The following is a 20,385-nucleotide window of genomic DNA, read 5'->3' as shown; positions in this document are numbered from 1 at the left end:
AATCCAATTCATATTGATCTGTCGGGTCGACTGGGCTATCTATTCTCTCCTTCATTTTCCAGGTTACGCATTTCATAAGCAATTTGCTTGTTGAGTAGTGTCTTGTAATCACTTCACATGTCTATATCCGTTAGATATTAGATGAGTTGATTCGATCTTATTTACAATAAAAAAGTAATACTTTTCATGGATCAAGTCGAACTGAAGATTTATCTCACAAAATTGATAAGTGAGACGATCTCATTAGAGTTTTGTGTTGATTGTTTACTTATTGCACATAAATATTGTATCGACGTAATATTTAGTATATGGAAATATATAATTATGTTATGAAATTCTTTAATTACTTATCATTAAAAAAAAAACTTGCAAATGAGACAACATTTTATATAAATAATATTGATTCAATATTGTAGTATGATCATACAACAAGGATATCATTATTACATTATTAATGTGGAAAATATGTGTATATATATATATATATATATATATATATATATATATATATATATATATATATATATATATATATATATATATATATACTGCACATAGTAAAACTGCCTGTGATAAAAAAAAAATTTGAATACATATGTTTTTGAGTAGGATTATCTTGCAGGTGTATACGAAATATCTATGGAGAGAAGAGAAGAAGTAAAAGTTAAAATAGTGTGGGATTGTGGGAGTGAACTATACGACTCTTACGAGTTAGCCGAGCTAACAAATATTATCGAGAAGCACACCACGATTTCTTTGCCCGTATCTCCGTCAAGATTTGAGAAAGATGGAATCGATTCGAGGATAAAGGATGATTTTTCTAGTAGAAGAACAAGATATGATCAAAAGACGAAAATTCTCTACAAAAGAAGATTTTCCAGCTTTTTTGCTCGAATGGGTTTGATGAAGAAATGAGCAAAATTATTTTAACAAAGAATCGGCATTTAATTTGGAAGGAAAATACACACATTGTTTGTTTGTATTTTTTTTTTTTTGTTTTTTGTTTTACGAATGTAACTCTTCGTTCCTAGTATTAAGTGTGAATTTCATTTCTTGAACAAGATGAAATTGATTGTACCAAGTCTTATGAGTGAGTTGTAATAAATATAACGAAATATACTGAAATGTTCTTAATATCTTATTATGTTATTATATTATTATAGTTGATATTAATTAACTGGTTTACAAGTAATTGGTGAATATTGAGATGAAATTATGATTATATCTTAACTTAATTTCCAACAAAAATAAAATTAATAGACAGATTAGTCATTTTATATGACCTCTTATTTTAGCTATTGGATATTTTTCTTATTTATCAAAATAACACTAAGTTTGTGTCAATTAGTGTTTTTAAATTTAGGAAAACATCACTCGTCTTTGTAAAAATAATAAAATTGATGTATCTATTTGGGTTTTGGTAACTATTTGCTTATGAAAACGTCACATTTTTGCATTTTTTTAAAAAAAACAAAATGTATAAGTACGCAAATTTTCGTGTTGGTCGGAACTTATCCGACAAGGAATTTCACTACCTTAGGATTGTTATATTTACGCCGTTGTTTGGTAGGGCTTCGGTAAAGTGTACCCTGGTCAAGTGTGGTAGAAAGAAGACGAGTTGTACTAAAAGACTTTTGTAACTACAAGTGATTTGAAATTACCCACTTCAGTTAGAACTTAACACTGTCTAATTGAAATTCTTAGTGAAACCGAAAATGAGGACTTAGAGCACTAGAGTTCCTTGCTCACAGCTTACATGATGTACACAGAAGAATTTTGTTCAACAATATATGATCATAATGACCAGATAAATAACAAATCGGTTTGTGCTCCTTCTTTAATCTGACTATAATATTTCAGCTAAAAGATTTGGCTTTTACTTTCAGTCTAGGATTGTCTTGTGGATGATTCAACTAATCTAATACATAGTATCAATTTTCAACGATAATTTGTAGAAGGAATATATGTTCATAACTACAAATGTTTGTCAATTCATCGTCTTTTATGACATCGGGTGACTTCTGACAGAGACTCTCACTCCGATCTTTAACACTGATCGATATAAACAAAAAGTTGTATAACTTTAACTACAAATTGATGTTGTATTCTTGTTTCAACTAACATTTTGCTCGATTTTTATGATAATTGGACATATATTTCCATATATCATGCTCTTATAATCATATTTTCCAAACTAAACGATACCCGGAAAAATATACCAGAGGGGACGTAGATGAAGCAAACTTGTGATTTTCCACTGAATCCACCTTATATATTTATTTGCATGGAGCCTTTTTTGACTCGAATAATGTTCCACGCCGCACACCAAAAGTCCAAAGATATATTCATTTGGCTGACCAACCAAACATGTCCCAGAACTGTGTTGGTGCCCGCGAAACGACAGCGTTTGGAGCATCCTTCAAGTCATCGAAACATTAGCCTCGACTATTCCGCCACCCCCATCACTTTAGAAGAATAACAAATATAAAAATTTTCATTAATTTTTTCACGGAATATATAATTATTTATTATTTATATTTTTAAAAGGGAAAAAGATTTAATGTTACATTATTTATATTTTATAATAAATAAAAAATATAATATTTTTTTTCTGCATTTTTGTAGTGGCTAGGTGTGAAATGAGGTAATGCGGAGGTTATAATAGTCATTTAACTACGTAATCTGGCTGGTCTTGTAATATCTTCTACTCGGCCATCGTAAGCATCGGGCTCCCGGCATTGTTGTGTGACTTCCGTTTCTCCATTTTCGAGAAGCCAACTTTTTCTTCTTCCCCGCCACAGCGGATATCTGGAGAAATTGACAATCGAAGAACAAATGGAATCAGCAGCGACGCTGTCCCAAATCGGGCTTGCGGGCCTCGCAGTGATGGGTCAGAACTTGGCCCTGAACATCGCGGAGAAAGGCTTCCCGATTTCCGTCTACAATCGGACGACTTCCAAAGTTGATGAAACTAAGGATCGAGCTCAACGGGAAGGTAATCTGCCTCTCTTCGGCCAGTACAACCCCAAAGATTTCGTCCTTTCTATTAAAAAGCCCAGATCTGTGATCATTCTTGTGAAAGCTGGGGCCCCTGTTGACCAGACCATCGATGCTCTGTCTGCGTACATGGAGCCCGGTGATACGATCATCGATGGGGGTAATGAGTGGTACGAGAACACTGAACGCCGTATTTCGGAGGTTTCTGGGAAGGGCTTACTTTATCTTGGGATGGGAGTTTCCGGGGGTGAAGACGGGGCACGAAATGGGCCTTCTTTGATGCCAGGAGGGTCCCACCGGGCCTATTTGAATATTCATCACATTCTTGATAAGGTCGCCGCGCAGGTGGATGATGGCCCTTGTGTTACTTACATTGGCGAAGGAGGGTCGGGGAATTTTGTGAAGATGGTGCATAATGGAATTGAGTATGGTGATATGCAGCTGATTTCAGAAGCTTATGATGTGCTGAAGAACGTTGGGGGACTAGGGAATGACGAGTTAGCGGCGATATTTTATGACTGGAATAGGGGGGAGTTGGAGAGTTTCCTGGTTGAGATTACCGCAGATATCTTTAAGGTGGAGGATGAGGACACTGGCGGTGGGTATTTGGTGGATAAGATTTTGGATAAGACCGGGATGAAAGGAACGGGGAAATGGACGGTGCAGCAGGCGGCTGAGCTGTCCATCGCAGCTCCCACGATCGCCGCTTCATTGGATAGTAGGTACATGAGTGGTTTAAAGGAGGAGAGGGAGGCGGCTGCAGAGATTTTCGAGAAAGAAGGGTTGAAGGAGGAGTTGATTAATAATGTGGCCGCAGTGGATAAGAAAAAGTTGATTGACGATGTCCGGCAGGCTCTCTACGCATCCAAGATTTGTAGTTACGCCCAAGGGATGAATTTGTTGAGGTCAAAGAGTGTGGAGAAAGGATGGGGTTTGAACTTGGGGGAGTTGGCGAGGATTTGGAAAGGTGGGTGCATCATCAGGGCAGTTTTCTTGGATAGGATTAAGCAAGCTTATCAGAGGAATCCGGGGCTGGCCAATTTACTGGTGGACCCTGAGTTTGCAAGGGAAATGGTGCAGAGACAGGCAGCATGGAGGAGAGTCGTGGGGTTGGCTATTCAGAAGGGAATTAGTGTCCCCGGGATGTCTGCGAGTTTGCAATATTTTGATACTTATAGACGTAGTAGGCTGCCCGCCAACCTTGTGCAGGCTCAGAGGGATTATTTTGGGGCGCATACATACGAGAGGATCGATCGCCCTGGATCGTACCACACCGAGTGGTCCAAGCTTGCTCGAAAGACCAGAGTGGCCAGGTAGAGAGGTCTGGTCTGTTGTTATAATCTGGTCATTGAAGTTGTTATACATTGGATTTCCTCGAGCGATTTATTTCAGTTTGAGTTATATCATCGTTAATTTTCTTGCTTTCTCAATGTTACTTTTACAGTTAATAATGGGGCAATACCTATTTGAGCATTATATCCCTTGTAGCGCACCTCATGGTCAATTTTGATATGTTATAACGTGCCTTAGCACGAATTGTTCATTTACTTCTTCCTTAGTTTATCAATCACTGCACTAACTATTACAGATTCTTATGTTGTGCAATTTGTGGTCATTTATGTATTAAACCTCTGCCAATGCAGCTTTCAATGTTCTACTTGTGCTGTATATGGCACCAATGTCCAAGTTTGGGAGGTGGTGTTCTTAGATTCTAAATTCTATTGTAATAATTTCCTCTCCAACTCCAAAAACAAAAAAAAAAACCTTTATTTGAGATATCACAATTGGCGTAGATGAGTTGTTTTTCTAAAAGGGATTAACTAAATGTGCGAAATTCTTGGTTTAAATTATAGGGAAATGTGTGTCACCAAATAGAGCATAGTTTGCAGTCTGAACAAATAATGAAATTAAATTACCATTATTTAAAAGACTAGTGATCAAATATTCTTTTGAATTCCAGCAGTGACTGTACCAGGTAGAACTGGTTAAGAACTCCATTCTCTTTACTTCAATTTCAAGTTTAAATATGTCAGAACATTCGCACATGTTGAATACAGATCCCGGCATAAAGAAAAACACCAAACCAAAAGAAAAAATCTTCTTTTGAGTCACCTTCCTCTTGTCCGGAACTTGCCTTTTGATCCGTGTCTCCCGGAATCACTATTTCTGACTTTGGTTTCTGTTCGAGTAGTCGAACCATGAAAGTTTTGGATTTGGGAGAGTTGCACTCTCAAGAACAGGCTGAGTTATTGTCACTTTTGCTCTAGGCATTTTGCTGCTATGAATACAATATGTCTGCAGAAACTCTCCATTGTCTGCATCTTTTTCCATCGTGTCTTGTCTCCTTTTCCCGACTAAACATCTCACAGCCAGATTTCCACCAAAATCAATCACACAAATCCACCCAAAAAGCCTACAATCCAAAAGGGCCACGCTTGCTTCTGTTTCATTGACAGGAATATCTACTGAGAAATGGCTTTGGATTCTACTTTGACACTCGCTAGTCATGCTTATATCACTTATATATACTCAAATTCCCATTTTCATCGAATGCAGCACATCTTTTGTCGCGATTGCCCCCTTTCCTGGGAAACGTCCAGTTCTTGAATTGAATCATTATAGGCTTTCCCTTTGTGTCGAGCTCAAGTTTTGATAGTTTCGATGGTTTTTTCCTGCTCGAGAAAGATTCGTCGTACACAAGAAAACCAATGACGGGGCTCATCACTGTGTAGCCTGGTAAAGTGTAGTAGAAAGAAGACCAGTTGCCAAGATTATGGTAAAGTATGAGAACCCTTTTCGAATACGGTACCGGCAAGGTCTTAGGGGGGATTATGAAGTCACTGAAGTTGGCACCTTTCCTCCAAAGGGTTCTGCTTCTTAGGCCTACAACTGAAACCTTGATTCCTGATAGATTTGGAGGGAGATGAGCACTGTGTAGGGCACGGGTATGCGGGCGGTGATGAATCAGAAAATTTTTAAGGCATGATCACGAAGAACTGATTCTAAAGTTTCATCGAAGGCAAGTGAGAAATTGAGAGAAAAAGAAAGATGAAGTAGGAAATGCCCAACACAAGTTGATTGAAAATGTAACTTTTAGAAAGAAAAAAAATCTCTATTTTATGAAATTTGTATCGATTTGCATTAGATACTTTTTTGTATCGGATATAAAATAAGATAAAAATATATAAAAAAAAAGAGAAAAATATGCACCTTCAAAAGTATTTTTCTTAAAACATTTGAAAATAAGATAATCATATTTGGATATATTTCCGAAGATAAAGAATATTTGCAAAAAAATCCGAAACTTATCATCACCATACAATTTGATCTTTTATATACAAAAAAAAAAAGAAAAAATTAAAGTCAAAATGTTGACTTATGTATTTAAAGTCAAAAATGTTGACTTAAGTAGTGAAATCAAAAACAGACTTAGATTTGACCGATTAAATTTACGATAAGGTCGTAAATTTAAATTTACGTTTTCTTTAATTAATGAATATAAATAAAAGTTATATATTATGGATAAAGATGTGTTTTTTATTCACTGATTTAATTGATGAACGATAAATAAATTAGATAGTCTCACGAATCTTTATCTGTGAGATGGGTCAATCTTACCGATATTTATAATAAAAAATAATACTCTTAACATAAAAAGTGATATTTTATCATGGATGACCTAAATAAAAGATCTGTCTCACAAACTACGACACGTGAGACTGTCTCACTCTCACACAAGTTTTTGCTATTTTTTATGTTAAGAGTATTTTTTTTGTGAATATCGATAGGGTTGACCCGTCTCACAGATAAAAATTCGTGAGACCGTCTCACAAGAGACCTCCCCCCTAAAGAATTCCACATTTGTCTTCTTTTCACCATGTTAATAATTGCACGAGCTAAGTGAAGATGTTTGAAACCAGCACTTTGAACATACACCTTGTATGTAAAATATCGTAATTTTACTTATTAAAAAATTTAATCGCATCTAAACTTTTTTTAAGGATAATAAATCAGTGCATTAAATTTATTTCCATATTCATCTTTGTAACTACCCATCAAACAATAATTTATCAATAAAAATGATTAATTTTCTTAATAATCCATAATGCTCCAAAGAAATCTTTAAATAACATTTTTATTATTTTTAGAGAGAAAAAAAGAACAGATAAAAAATCAAATATCTCTAATATTTAAACATTAACTAACTCATATTATATGGCACGTAACTATCTATAGCACATGCAATGATCAATTCATTATAGGAGGCAAAACCCTAATTTTTTTTAAAAAAAGTTCCCCGTATTAGAGAGCCTAAATTATATCGAGTAAGTCATTTATGATACGTACTCACGAATCTTTATCTGTAAAACAGGTCAACCGTACCGATATTCACAATAAAAAAAATAACGCTCTTGACATAAAAAATAATATCTTTTCATAAATGACCCAAATAAAATATGTCTCACAACATACGATCCGTGAGACCGTCTCACACAAATTTCTGCCAATTATATTTTCCTCTATACTTCCAGAAAAGATATTCTTAAATAGAAAATTTTAAAATTTAGAGGATGGATTACTCAACATCATGCCTCTGGCAATTATATTGTATACATGGAAGACGAATTACCTAAAGATGCGCACAACCCACGCCCGACCGCGCAAGTAAAATGAAAGCTAAGGCAAAACTACCTTCATGGGATATATGTACAAGTTCCAACAAAAGTTCTCTCAACAATCCCAGGCAGACTGAGGCATACAAAAATCGCAACCCAATCTCTCGACCTAAAAACACTGTCGATCAAATCGATAAACAAAGCTTTCCTCACATATTATCAAGAAAAACTCGTGGTTTGATAGTCAGGTCTGCCCTTAGATGGAGAATCCTATTGATGAAAAAAGGGCTGTCTTCTGCTATGAAAGCGGTCCATGGAACACCAAATAAGTTTCTGTATCCAACAGCCTTTCCTCCAGTAAAGTTGTAATTTCCTTTATACTTGCTCACAAACTCCTCGGAGGGCTTTGTCCTAGACGCGAACTCGTAGTCAACTGTGAAGGTGTCCGATCCCTTCTCTTGCATGCCTAAAAACAGCCCGAAACAATGGAAAGAACTCTGTTGGTCCATATTGCAATGGGCCGACAAGAAAAATCCTTGCCCTCCCAAGTGAAAAGCTTGGGAGTAGACTCGACCAGAAGGAAAGAGGTTTGTACACTCCTCTCGCTTTAGATCCAGATACACTGTACACTGTTGACGAGGTAACTCAAATTCAACAATCTTGACGGGTCGGTATTTATATGCACGCTCTGCAAAACGGCGGAATGAAGCATTGCCCTCTACCACCAGAGAGCGTTGCCGGTATGGAGCTTCTGCCTTGAAAAAAAGGGCATCTAGTACAACCTTGGAAGTTAGTTCCGGGTCAAAGTCACTGCAAGTTAGTACCTTTTTCAGCTTTCGGCAACTCATGCATGGAAAACGAATCAGGCGAATGAGACGTGTGCTCAATATTTCACGGCGTTCCTCCAGCTTTGGGTAATGTATTCGAGCCCATTTCAGCACAAAATCTAAGATAGCATCCTCTGAAGCTACCTGAAGATAATCACTGGCCAGAATTGCCTCGATACCAGATAAAGGCAGGTTGAGAACTTCTTCCTGAAACCTGGTAATTGTACAAAATAGCCTCTTCAGGCAGTAAAACCTTTAAAAAATTGCACTGAACAATCCAAGGTAAACTAAGTAATAGTCAGAGACATTCTTTCTTTTCCTGGCAAGGCAATCTAATCTAATCAGATTGTATTGTTGAAGAGAAATCAAATGACATGGAATGTAATTCAGAGAGAAACAAAATCACTACTTTAATTAGCAGACACAAATTGCAAATCAAATATAAAGAAAGTAAATAGTAAACCACAAATTGAAAAATGCATATCTTTAACACAATAGCCAGGAGCTTACTTGCTCATGTCTTTGAAGCGCTCAGCAAGAAATTGCTTGGCAGCATCTGTAAGTGGCTGAACTGTATCAGCCATCAAAACAGTCGAAGGAAGATCCAAATAAAGCAATGCTGATTCACAAGTCATCGGCATGTTCCGCAATAGACGGCTGCAATACCTCATGCATGATGCAACCTCATATTTGTCCGCAGCCATTAACACATCCAACAAAGCAGATGGTGTTGTTCTTGTTAAAGAATTGCTATAAATAAAATTTAGCAAATCCATGAGGGCAGCTTCCTCTGCTCACCAAAGAGGGGACCGAAACAACAGGAAAGTTCAGCATGTACATTGGAATCATACATAACGAGAAAGCAATGATGTCACACTAATGAACTTCAAGGACAATAAAATACCAGTTTTTGAATTGGAATATAATGTCGCGGTTATATCAATTTACTGTTGCCTTACGTTTAAAAGATTACGTAAAAAAAGCAAGAATGTACAAATGGACATCCAGTTTCAAAAGGCACACAATTTCACAAAGCCCTATGTGGAATAGAATACAATCAAAGTACCGGATATATCCAACACTTGAAGATTCAAACAATATAAATAAAAGGTCCTAGTCAATCTAATTACCAAAAATAAGCAGCAATAAACACTTGATGTGTATCTATGTTTACCAGAGGCATGGACGCGTAGAGTTACATGTCGTTGCTCTGACTCTCTCATACCGTTTGAGAACAACTAGAAAGAAATAAACAACGAAAAAATAAATATAAATATAAAACAAAGAATCAACAAGAAAACAATAAAATACATTCTGGATGACCTACCTTGTAAAAGAATGGACTCTTTGCCGCCAAAATAGGAGAGCTAATGTGAATGGTCTTCACTATGATAGCTGAGTAGTCCATTCCAGAAGATATTTCTTTGACCTGTGTAGCTTCATTACCTACAAGTGTCAGATAGATGTGTCAAATGGTTGGAATCATAGTCTCCATAATTCCAATGTTAATGTAATATCGTAAACCCAAAATAATAGATCAGAAAAAAGTTGAGCAGAGGAGCAAAACCATTTTGTAATATTCATGACAAATTGTTAAAGGAACTTTTGAAAATCTATGAAGAATTTTAAAGGGCAACATGAGATGGGAACAAAAAAGAGCAACTTCAAATGAGGAAACACTTGTCATGTCAGGCTGGAGATTCATAATCACTGCTACATTTACAGGTGGCTCCTCAATCATTGCGACAGCTTCCTCTACATTTTCATAAGTAACACCGTCTTCCATATCTGGGATATTGCCACTCATGATCTGTTCTTCACGTTGCACCGTCAACTCTAAAGCTGAGATCAATGTATCACAATTAATAAAAAGAACTTGGTAGCCTCAAAGATTACACGGCTAAGTCTTCATAAACGAGTATTAAACCATGAAAATTACATTTCTAAACATAAAATTTTGGAAGTGGAACACATATTATTGAAACAGCAGGAGCCAAAGGTTAAACTGATACAGGGAACACACATATCAAAAACTGTTACTTTCGGCTGAATAGCCCCAGCATCGACCCTGTGCCCCAGTGGTCCATCCTTGATCATAAACGAACTCAGCAAACTTCACAAAAATGGTAAAGCTTCTTTGCAGTTTCGAATGAACAAAACATGATTCTACAACTTGATTTAAAAAATCACACAGACATGAATCACACTCCTTAAATAAAAGGATTTTATTTCTATGTCCAGTTTCACACGCAACATTCAACTCTACAAACACCAAGAAAACCCATTAATTCACATTCAGCAATCGTCAATGATTCCCCAAAATATTAAATATTTGACATAAATTACTAAAATAACTCTCCAAAAATAAATCCCACAGACCAAAAAAAGCCATAAAAAAAGAAAAAATTAAAATAAAACACATGCACAATAACAATACCTCTGACCGAACCCTAAAGCCCCACAAAACTTCAGAGTTTACCTCATCACAAGCTAGAAAGAGAACATCCATAGAAAAACAAAATGTACCAAATAGCAAATATAACGAAATGCATTTAAACAAATACATCGCAACCACAAATACTTTATTACACACGTTCGTAACCATAAAATCCAAATTTATTCAAATTAGCCACAACATAAAAGAGAAATTACAAAGTTATACCATTGAGCTGATCATCGCGACGCCTCTTCCGGTTACACGCCCAAACAGCGAGGCTGTCATCGGGGCCGGGTTTGAATTCGGGCACATCGAGTAAGACCTCAATCCGAAGAACCCTATCAGAGAAATTGACGTCATTGAATGCGAACGCAAAGTCCGACAACTTTTCCGGCAACCCACTTCCAAACGAACTGCCCGATTCCATAACAATTATATTCGGATTAAAAAAACCCACTTTAATTCGCCCAAAATTGCAAGGCTCTACACACTTAGACAGTCGTATATGACTGTATCAACACAAATGAGTACGGATTTTCCCAGATTTTTCGAGAAGCTGACGATTTGGGCAGAAGAAAACATGGAAAAAGAGATAGACGCAACGGAAAGTTCAGTGAATTGGTGAAGAAATTGGAAGTTGTTTTAGGTTTTGTATTTGTAGGTTTATCCTCATTTTGTGTGTTTTTTAGCCTTTGTGTTTTATCAAATTTTCACCAAATTTTACTTTATTTTATTAATTTCACATTGCCTTCTTCATTATCATTTTAAATTTAATATGACATTTTATACATGTTTGATATTCCAATAAAGATTTAATCTATTATGAGATGGTCTCATTAATCTTTATCTGTGAAACGGGTCAACTATACCGATATTTACAATAAAAAATAATAATTTTTCATTGATAACCCAAATAATAGATCCACAAATTTTTGTCTTCAACAAATGAGTGTCATCATCATCGTTGAATACATGGATACATAAATAAACTCGTTGAGTTGATAACATATTATAATATATATATATATATATATATATATATATGTATATCTTAATTATTATTTTTATATAGAGTATAGTTTTCCACACCTTTGATCAATTTTATCTCATTCAATCATTGCTTTCTATTATATTATATATATAAATAATAAAACAAATTGTAATTAACGCCCTAAACCTAAAATATCCCAATTATTTTTTTATAGAGTACAGTTTTGTACACCTTTGATCAAATATTCGAACACCATTTAAGTATATTTATCTCATTCAATCATTGCTTTCTATATATTTATAATTTACAATTATTCGCTTGTATTCACTATTTTTATTATTATAAATGGATTGTTAATAATAATTATTTTTCGAATATGACCCCAAAAAAAAAAAAACAAGGCTAGGTTATGAATTTTCTTTTTGATTGTATTTAAATAAATGAATTTGATTTTGGAGAAATTAATTTTATTTTTAAAAAAATTGATGAATATATTTTAAATGACACTCATATAAATTATATTTGAAATTCACCAAATTATTCTTGAAATCATATAATATAATTCAGAGTAGATTGGAAAATCACTTCGATTATGTTTGAATTGATGCATTTGGTTGTGAAAGAATTTGAAAGATGTATTTCAAATAATACATATCTTATTTGTATTTAAAATATATCACAATTATCATTAAAATTGTTTATCTTAATACGAAGTCGATTTGAAAATCCATTTTCCAATAAAGCAAATCATAAAGGATCATGTCAAATTTATCATCAGCAAATAAAGTGATTTGACATCAATAATTTTGAAAGTCATTCATCATATCAAATTTATCAATATTGCAAGCACAACCTTCAATCATTTCAATAATTATAGAAGTAGGGTGAGAGACGTCTAAGGTGAGCGATTTCACCTTTTGGAGCAATAATTATAGAAGTAGGGTTCCCAAGAGGTTGCTTGAATGGTAGGTATGGTGACCTCTTGCCAAAAGGTAAGATATTCAATCTCTTTGTTTCTCTGTCATCTCATCTTTGAACATGTCACACTAAGCTTGTGGCTTACCCGATAATTTGCATATTATTACGTTGATCATTGAGATTTCCCCAAAGCGCACCAAAGATATCGGATACGGGTTCCAAATGTTGAAAATTATTATTATCATAAAAGTATATATCTTTTGAGACAATCTCACCGATTTTTATCCATGAGATGGTTGACTGGACCCATAATTAAAATGAAAAATAATATTTCTGACATAAAAATGATATTTTTTCATGAGTTGGGTTGACAAAAATCTATTTCACATAATTAACATGTGAGACATTCTCACAGGAGTTTTTACATAATTAAAAAAATTAATAATAGAAATTTTGGCATTATGATAAAACTCATAATATACATATTTAAGATTGACTATATCTTATAAAGAAGACTATAATCACACGTGGTTTCCACATGTTAATACAATTTAATTATTTAAAAAATATTTTTAAAAACATTATAATAAAAAGACAATTGAGGATTAGAGCAAAAAAATTTTTTATGTGAGTTAAGATATATATATAAAATAGATTATAAATTAATAAAAAAAACATGAGTGTTGTTTTTTAATAAGAAAGTTGTCATTTCATCCTACCAAAAGATAAATACTATAATAACTAAGAGATTGTCTCACATATCTATATTTGCGAGATAAATCGATCTGATCCCTTGGACTAGTAGTTTTTTCCCTTGCTTGATTGGATCGCCGAGAAGTTTCGTTGTCATTTTCCGAACTAGAGTTTATTCAAATATTTTTTCTATATTGACCACCACAAACTTAATTGATACACAACTATTGATAAATTGACAAATTGATGCATGAGCTATTTATTGTAAATGACTTAATATATAATCCAACTAAAAAATCAATTTTGTCCTTAATTTAACTAAATACATATTTTATTTTTAAAATCTATTTTATGATTAAAATAGTAAATATTTATATTTATTTAAAAATTATATTATATTATATAAGTATCTTGGTATAAAATGGTAAATTATTAATTAACACAAAAAATATATATATATAATATTGTGCGATAAAGTATATGGTGTGTGGTCTGGATATAAAATGTTCGATCAAATTCTTTATTTAACATAATGATCAAAATACCTTTAAATCCATTTCAATTTTGGCTTCTTTCGGAGAATTTTTTCCTTTCTTTCCTTTTTTTTCCTTTCTAAATTTGTGTGAGACAGTCTCACATGACATATTTTGTGAGACGGATCTATTATTTGGGTCATCCATTAAAAAATATTACTTTTATGCTAAGAATTAATTTTTTATTGTGAATATCGGTAGGATTGACATGTCTCACAGATAAAAATTCGTGAAAGCGTCTCACAAAAGTCCTACTCTTAGTTAATTTATTCTTTTATTTATTTATTTAATTTATTTTGGTTGACAACCATCCACCATGTCTTTGGAGAGTATGTCTCTTGTGAGACGGTCTCACGAATATTTATCTGTGAGACGGGTTAACCCTACTGATATTTACAATAAAAAGTAATACTATTAGCATAAAAAAGTAATATTTTTTCATAGACGATCCAAATAAAAGATCTGTATCACAAAATATGACCTATAATATTGTATCACACATATTTTTGTCGCCTTTGGGATGCCTTATGAAGCAAAAATATTAGATATTGTTGGGTTAAGTATCGCGGTCGGGCCTTTTAACAACTAACCGAACGTGAGATGAGTGCTGATTAGTCAACAATCTTGGTTTTATCTCATTCATCAAACACGGCCTACGTAGTAAACAAATTATATATACATCGAAAATATATTTTAATATACTGAAAAAAATATAACAAAATAAATATTTTCTTTATTTATATTTATATTTATTTTAAAGTACAAGTCGAAAAACCATGGAACTTACCGAAAATTCAATATCAAGTGCAAAAACTTCCGGCCATTGGAGTTACATAAATAAAAAATAAGTGAGATTTTTCATGTGTTATCGTATCGGTACCTCGACCGCCAAACACCATCGTTTTTTTCCCAAAAGATTTCTCTTTTTCATGATTTATAACTTTCTTCGAACATTTTTCCTATTTCAACGAATTAATATCAGATTTTGAAATAAAAGAGATGATTATTTTTGCTTCTTAGTCTGAAACAGTACCTTGGGTCCCTATTGAGAGATACTTATTTCTTGTATTTTTATCAATATGATAAAAAAAATTAGTTATATATCCGAGTTGATAATTATTTATCGTCATATTTTTTAAAATAAATATAATGTTTTTTTAAAAAAAGTTAATCATTAAAATAAATTAAATAATCTTCTAAATAAAAATGTGTATCTAATTGAATTTATTAATTATAATTGGACTTAAAAATCAATTTAAGTTAGATAAATTGACTTTTTAGCTTTATCGTCTACCAATTAAACAATTTACATTAGTTAATGCACACATGTGTCAATTTATAAATAGTCTATTATAAATTAAGTCGTTTACAATAGTTCATGTACACTAATTTGTCAATGTATTAATAGTATGTATACCAAAATGAATTTTATTATTATTATATATATAATAGTATAAAGTAAATATAATATCGAGGAAAAATTACCGTTTTAGTCTTGTAAGTCGATTTGTTTTGAGTTGTATTAATGTATCTTGTCAAAATTTGGTTTTCATATAATAACTTATAGTTTTTATGGTTTTAGTTTTTCTTCTCGAAACTACTAAATTAATCGAATATGGTCTATTTGTCACTGGTTATCTCCTACGTGGCACAAATAACGAAAATAAAACTCATATTACTCACATTAAAATTCATGATAAAAAAAAGAGTGGCGTAATATTTAATAACAGTGGCAGAAACAAAGAGTTGGTTCCCTCCCAACTCTTCTCCAAAATTTCCAGAATTCAAGTAACATTTTTGCATGATCTTGGATAAGTAGGCAAATAGCTAGGGTGAGATTAAGGTTTTGATTTAATTTAAAATAACCCGAATATCGTCTCTATTTGTATTCGATCTAGTTGGCAAACACGTTTTTGAGATTTTATGATCATGTGACTGCTACTAGTTCATATCGATTGAAGGGCATTAGCTACTATCATGGCAAGCTTCGATCATGATCGACTCACGAATTTTTATCTGTGAGACGAGTTAACCCAACCGATATTCACAATAAAAAGTAATACTCTTAGCATAAAAAGTAATAATTTTTCATGGATGATACAAATAAGAGATCTGTCTCACAAAATACGATCTGAGACCGTCTCACACAAGTTTTTGCCATTTTTTTGAATGTTTAGTGTCAAAAACACTGAACAGACAATGCACCTGATCTGCTGGATGCATGACATATATATACACATTTTATCATGACAAAAACTTGTGTGAGACGGTCTTACGGGTCGTATCTGTGAGACGGATCTTTTATTTGGGTCACCTATGCAAAAGTATTACTTTTTATTATGAATATGAGTAGGATTGACCCGTCTCACAGATTATGATCCGTGAGACGGTCTCATATGAGACCTACTCTTTTATCATATGTTTTTAACATATCCTTATTTGATTCATATACTCAAAGTGGGTGCAAGACAGATAATTTTAAAGCAGACTCCTCTTTCAACAATATATAGAGAAGATAACTGATATAATTTTTTTTTTTTATTTGTTACAATCTATACTATTGGAAAAACAATATTACTAGAAAATATATACTATAAAGAGATCTAATAAAATAATAAATGATCTAGATTATTTTAAATAATTTTTAAAAATAATTATTAATTTTGATTCCTTTAAAATAGGAGAGAAGATTAAAAATTAATGTGTAGAACCCGTAAATTGGACTGCGTAGAAGCCATGCATAATTCTAGTATTTAAATTAAAATGATTTTTATTGCATGAGTATTTAAATTTTTTTTCTTTAAATTTATTTATTTTACGCAGTAGTTTAATTGTTACCTTTTCAATTAAATAAGTGAGGCCGGACTGGAGATGGAGTATTGAGATAAGCTAATAAAGACTTATTTAAGAAGTGGTAATTTAGCATGTTAGTAAATGTATTTTAAAAAGTTGGCATGCATGCAAGTTATTAAACTTCATTAGTATTTTATTTAATTGTTTTTAAAGCATTAAATCCATGTTTATTTTATTAATTTATGTTTAACTATTTTTATGCATTTTAGGTATAATTCATGAATGATAGGATTTGCTTCATGAAATTTTAAAAAGTTCGTGCATTAAGATTTTTAAGTTGCATTTCACGTTCGAGCGGGGATCGGAGACCGGGGAATTTTTAGGAAAATTATTTTACTACACGATCTATTTTTATAAATTAAGTTAAATCATTTTTAGGGTATTTTTCATAAATAGGAATTTTTGGGTATTTTACCCGCAGAACATTTAATTTTTACGGTACGCTAATTTTATCAAATCGAAGGATTTTTTTTATGATTCGGCTAATATTTTCATAATCTTTCCAACTCGAAATATTTTTCGGAAGAGCGTTTGGGCCTACCCATTAGTTTATTGGGCTTAAAACCTTTTTAAAAACTTTTAAAATGTAAATTATGGCCCATAAACTAATATTACTTATATAATTAAGCTACTAAGTGTTGTTTAACCTAAACCTAAGAGTGTTCAGCCGACACCCTCCTACCCAGCAGCATTCATCCCTCGAGTTCAGAGCTTTTCTTTGAGGAAAATCTTCGGTGGCCTCTTGTTCTTGTAAAGGAAGCTTTCATCTTCACGTTTTTTTTATCATCAACATCATAAGGCACGCTTGCATTCTTTTTCTCATCACATATGCCATTAGTATATTGATATGTATGTGTTTGAGCGTGTATGTCTTGATCTAGTGCATGCTTGCATGTTTGGTTCATTATTTTATGAAACACGCTGCATGTGCGTCCATCTCATGGTTTTCTCGATGTGTTTGCAAGGGGCCTGTCTTGTAAGGTTGCTGTGGGTTGCGAGGACTGTGAGTGATGGTATCACTCGGCTGGAACGGAGGGAGGACAATACTAAGGGAAGATCGAAAGGGGTACTGCTGTGGGTTTGGTGTGCAGCGTGGGTTTTAGGGGCGGTGCAGCGTCATGCTTGGATTTGGCTTAGTTTAGAAAGGTAGTTAGGTTTCTAATGGTGAGTTTAATGGTTGGACAGGTGGATGGGGAAGGGAGGACCGAAATTGTGGTTTGGGGGCCATGTGTTGTGATAGGATTTTAGGAAATGGGTTGGCCGCGAGTTAGGAAATTTCTTGGAAGTTTCAGCCGTGGTTTTAGGGGCTGAGATTTTAGTTTTAGGAGCTTATTGATGTTTGTAAAGTGGGTTAAAAAGTTAGGAAAAATTGGGTTGTGTTTCGAGTCAATTCGGATTAAAACCGGGATCCGGTCCAAGTTTTAAAACGAATCGTTTAAGTCCTGGTTTTGGCGCGGGTTTACGTCTATGAATGTTTTTATTTATGTTTTGGAATATTTTAAGAGTTTGGTAAGCTTCGGGTCAATTTTAGAGGTCCAGTGTTGAAATGATAATTTTCGGGTTTCCAGGGGCAAAATGGTCATTTTGCACCCGGAGTAAGATTTTGTTCCTAGCAGCGCCCTGAGCACAAATATATGATATTTTAAATATTCATGCATCACGTTTACGATTTTTTTAACGCTATTGTAATAATTATGGTGCATGCTTAATTTAAAGGAATTAAGTGAGAAAGTGAAGAGCACTCCGTCTCCGCCGTGCCGCGTCGTTATTTTGTTTGTTTTCTGTCAAAACAAACCAAGGCATGTTTATATCTTCTTTCACTCTTCAATCAAGTCATATAAGTATTTTTAAATATCGCAAGTACATGATTTTAATGCAAGGAAATCGAAATTATTCATATTTAATTATGTGGTTAATTATATTACGTGCAAAAATATTCATTTTGAGATTTATGCGTTATTGCTTGTGGTCACTTTACTATCAGTATTAAATCCGGTCCCTAGTATCGGTCCGGTCACCAGTTACCGGTTAGTTCAGTTGTTTCACCCAGTACTGTGGCAGTAGTCTGATCAGACGTAAATCCGATCCCCAGTATCGGTCAGCTCAGTTCAGTTCAGGGACCACTTGCGTAGACCATAATCTCACCAGAAAATTTATTGCAAGCTATTTCACTACAGGGCTCCAAGGAGCAAATATTTTACTATGATTTTCAGTTCAATTATGCACGTATTATAATTGCTCATGACAAGTTATTTTCACGTATGCCTCATGACATGATAATTTTTCACATGCGAATTTTAATATAGTATTTACTCGTTATCTACGATATATGCATGCTGAGTCTTTAGGCTCACTAGACTTGATTGTTGTAGGTACTAATGAGCATGGGGCCGAGGGTGGGGACCAGTGAGCCAGCTTGGGTCGACAGTAGTGGCACCCGAGGACTTCATTTTCAGCACTTACCATTTTATGCAAACATTTTTATTCGTTGTTGAATATTTATAACTTGTTATTTTTGCAAACAAATATTTACTTCCGCTGCCATTTTGAATATCAAACTTTGTTTATTGGTTTAGTTATGAATGAGACATTTTTATTATTTAAAAAGAAAATTTTTAATTTTCCGCAAATTTTCAAGCATGAAATTTCGGGCCTTTACATAATGAGAGTATTTTAGGCTTCATCGTACACACAAAATATTAATATATTCGAAATAGTTGATTTTCTGATCGTGGTAATTTATGTGATCCAATACCTAACCAACACGAAAAATATATAAAATTAGAGTAGGTATCTTGTGATACGGTTTCACGAATTTTTATCTGTGCGACGGGTCAACCCTATCGATATTCACAATAAAAAGTAATACTCTTAGGGTATGTTTGATTGGATGAAAAAATTATGAAATGATTAAGAGATAAATGATAAAAAGAATTATTGTAGTAAAAATATAATATATGATGATAAAATAATATTATGCTTGGTATGATTGTTAAAAATGAGATAATTAAAAATATTTTGATGAATTGACAAAATTGCCCATCCACTTCGGTGGCGGTGGGCGGGCGGGCGGTCGGTAGTCAGCGGCTATTGCTGTAGGCGGTCGGCCTGCCGGCGGTCGGCAGGCAGTCGGTGGTGGCGATTGGTGGCGGGAAATTGTGGTGAGTTTGAATATAAGAGAAGTGTAAAATTAAAAAAATAGGATGAGTTACGAGTTGGATAAATAATTCTAGGGCGTGAGGAATGATTATTTTATCCCAGTTAATATGACATAATAATTTATAGGAGGGATTGACTCGATTAAATAAAATTTTTACCAAACATGAGATTATATGTTGGTTAAAAAACCATAAACCCGCATAATCCCTCGTACCAAACGTAGCCTTAGTATAAAAGGTAATATTTTTCATGGATGACCCAAATAAGAGACACGTCTCACAAAATACGACTTGTATCGTTTCACACAAGTTTTTGTCATAGAATTACTTATTTATAAGAATTTTCTATCATTTATTATAAT

General features: G+C 33.6%; 3 protein-coding genes across 3 annotated transcripts; 1 reads left to right on the top strand and 2 right to left on the bottom strand.

Annotated features, from left to right (window-relative positions):
* The first annotated feature begins 2,701 nt into the window (after positions 1 to 2,701).
* LOC140807733 (6-phosphogluconate dehydrogenase, decarboxylating 3, chloroplastic-like) lies at positions 2,702 to 4,540 on the top strand. The gene has a single exon (XM_073164695.1). It carries the CDS (start codon positions 2,836 to 2,838, stop codon positions 4,312 to 4,314), a length of 1,479 nt encoding a protein of 492 aa, XP_073020796.1. The 5' UTR covers positions 2,702 to 2,835; the 3' UTR covers positions 4,315 to 4,540.
* Positions 4,541 to 4,688: 148 nt separating this feature from the next.
* Positions 4,689 to 5,983, bottom strand: LOC140806597 (uncharacterized; the record flags this gene model as incomplete). Its single annotated transcript, XM_073163158.1, is given in 2 exon segments — positions 4,689 to 5,526; positions 5,528 to 5,983. Coding segments are annotated over 2 exon segments (825 nt in total), but the record flags the coding sequence as incomplete, so codon positions are not given.
* A 1,554-nt stretch (positions 5,984 to 7,537) lies between these two features.
* Positions 7,538 to 11,554, bottom strand: LOC140807732 (BTB/POZ domain-containing protein POB1-like). Its single transcript, XM_073164694.1, has 6 exons — positions 11,103 to 11,554; positions 10,121 to 10,282; positions 9,768 to 9,886; positions 9,615 to 9,678; positions 8,951 to 9,230; positions 7,538 to 8,654 (listed from the first exon to the last, which is right to left on the bottom strand). Exons 1-6 carry the CDS (start codon positions 11,302 to 11,304, stop codon positions 7,823 to 7,825), a joined length of 1,659 nt encoding a protein of 552 aa, XP_073020795.1. The 5' UTR covers positions 11,305 to 11,554; the 3' UTR covers positions 7,538 to 7,822.
* Positions 11,555 to 20,385: the final 8,831 nt, after the last annotated feature.

Source organism: Primulina eburnea, chromosome 12, assembly GCF_022965805.1.
Source record: "Primulina eburnea isolate SZY01 chromosome 12, ASM2296580v1, whole genome shotgun sequence".
Classification (NCBI taxonomy): Eukaryota; Viridiplantae; Streptophyta; class Magnoliopsida; order Lamiales; family Gesneriaceae; genus Primulina; species Primulina eburnea.
Note: the sequence above shows the minus strand (reverse complement) of the source record. Positions and strands in the feature narration are given on the sequence as shown.

Bases quoted from the DNA above. Each gene is read 5' to 3' on its own strand.
- LOC140807733 (XM_073164695.1), top strand. From the start codon at position 2,836: ATGGAATCAGCAGCGACGCTGTCCCAAATCGGGCTTGCGGGCCTCGCA.
- LOC140807732 (XM_073164694.1), bottom strand. From the start codon at position 11,304: ATGGAATCGGGCAGTTCGTTTGGAAGTGGGTTGCCGGAAAAGTTGTCG. The intron at 10,283-11,102 runs GTATAACTTTGT...CATTGATCTCAG, and splicing joins TCGCGATGATCAGCTCAATG to CTTTAGAGTTGACGGTGCAA. The intron at 9,679-9,767 runs GTAGGTCATCCA...ATTTCTTTCTAG, and splicing joins AGAGTCCATTCTTTTACAAG to TTGTTCTCAAACGGTATGAG.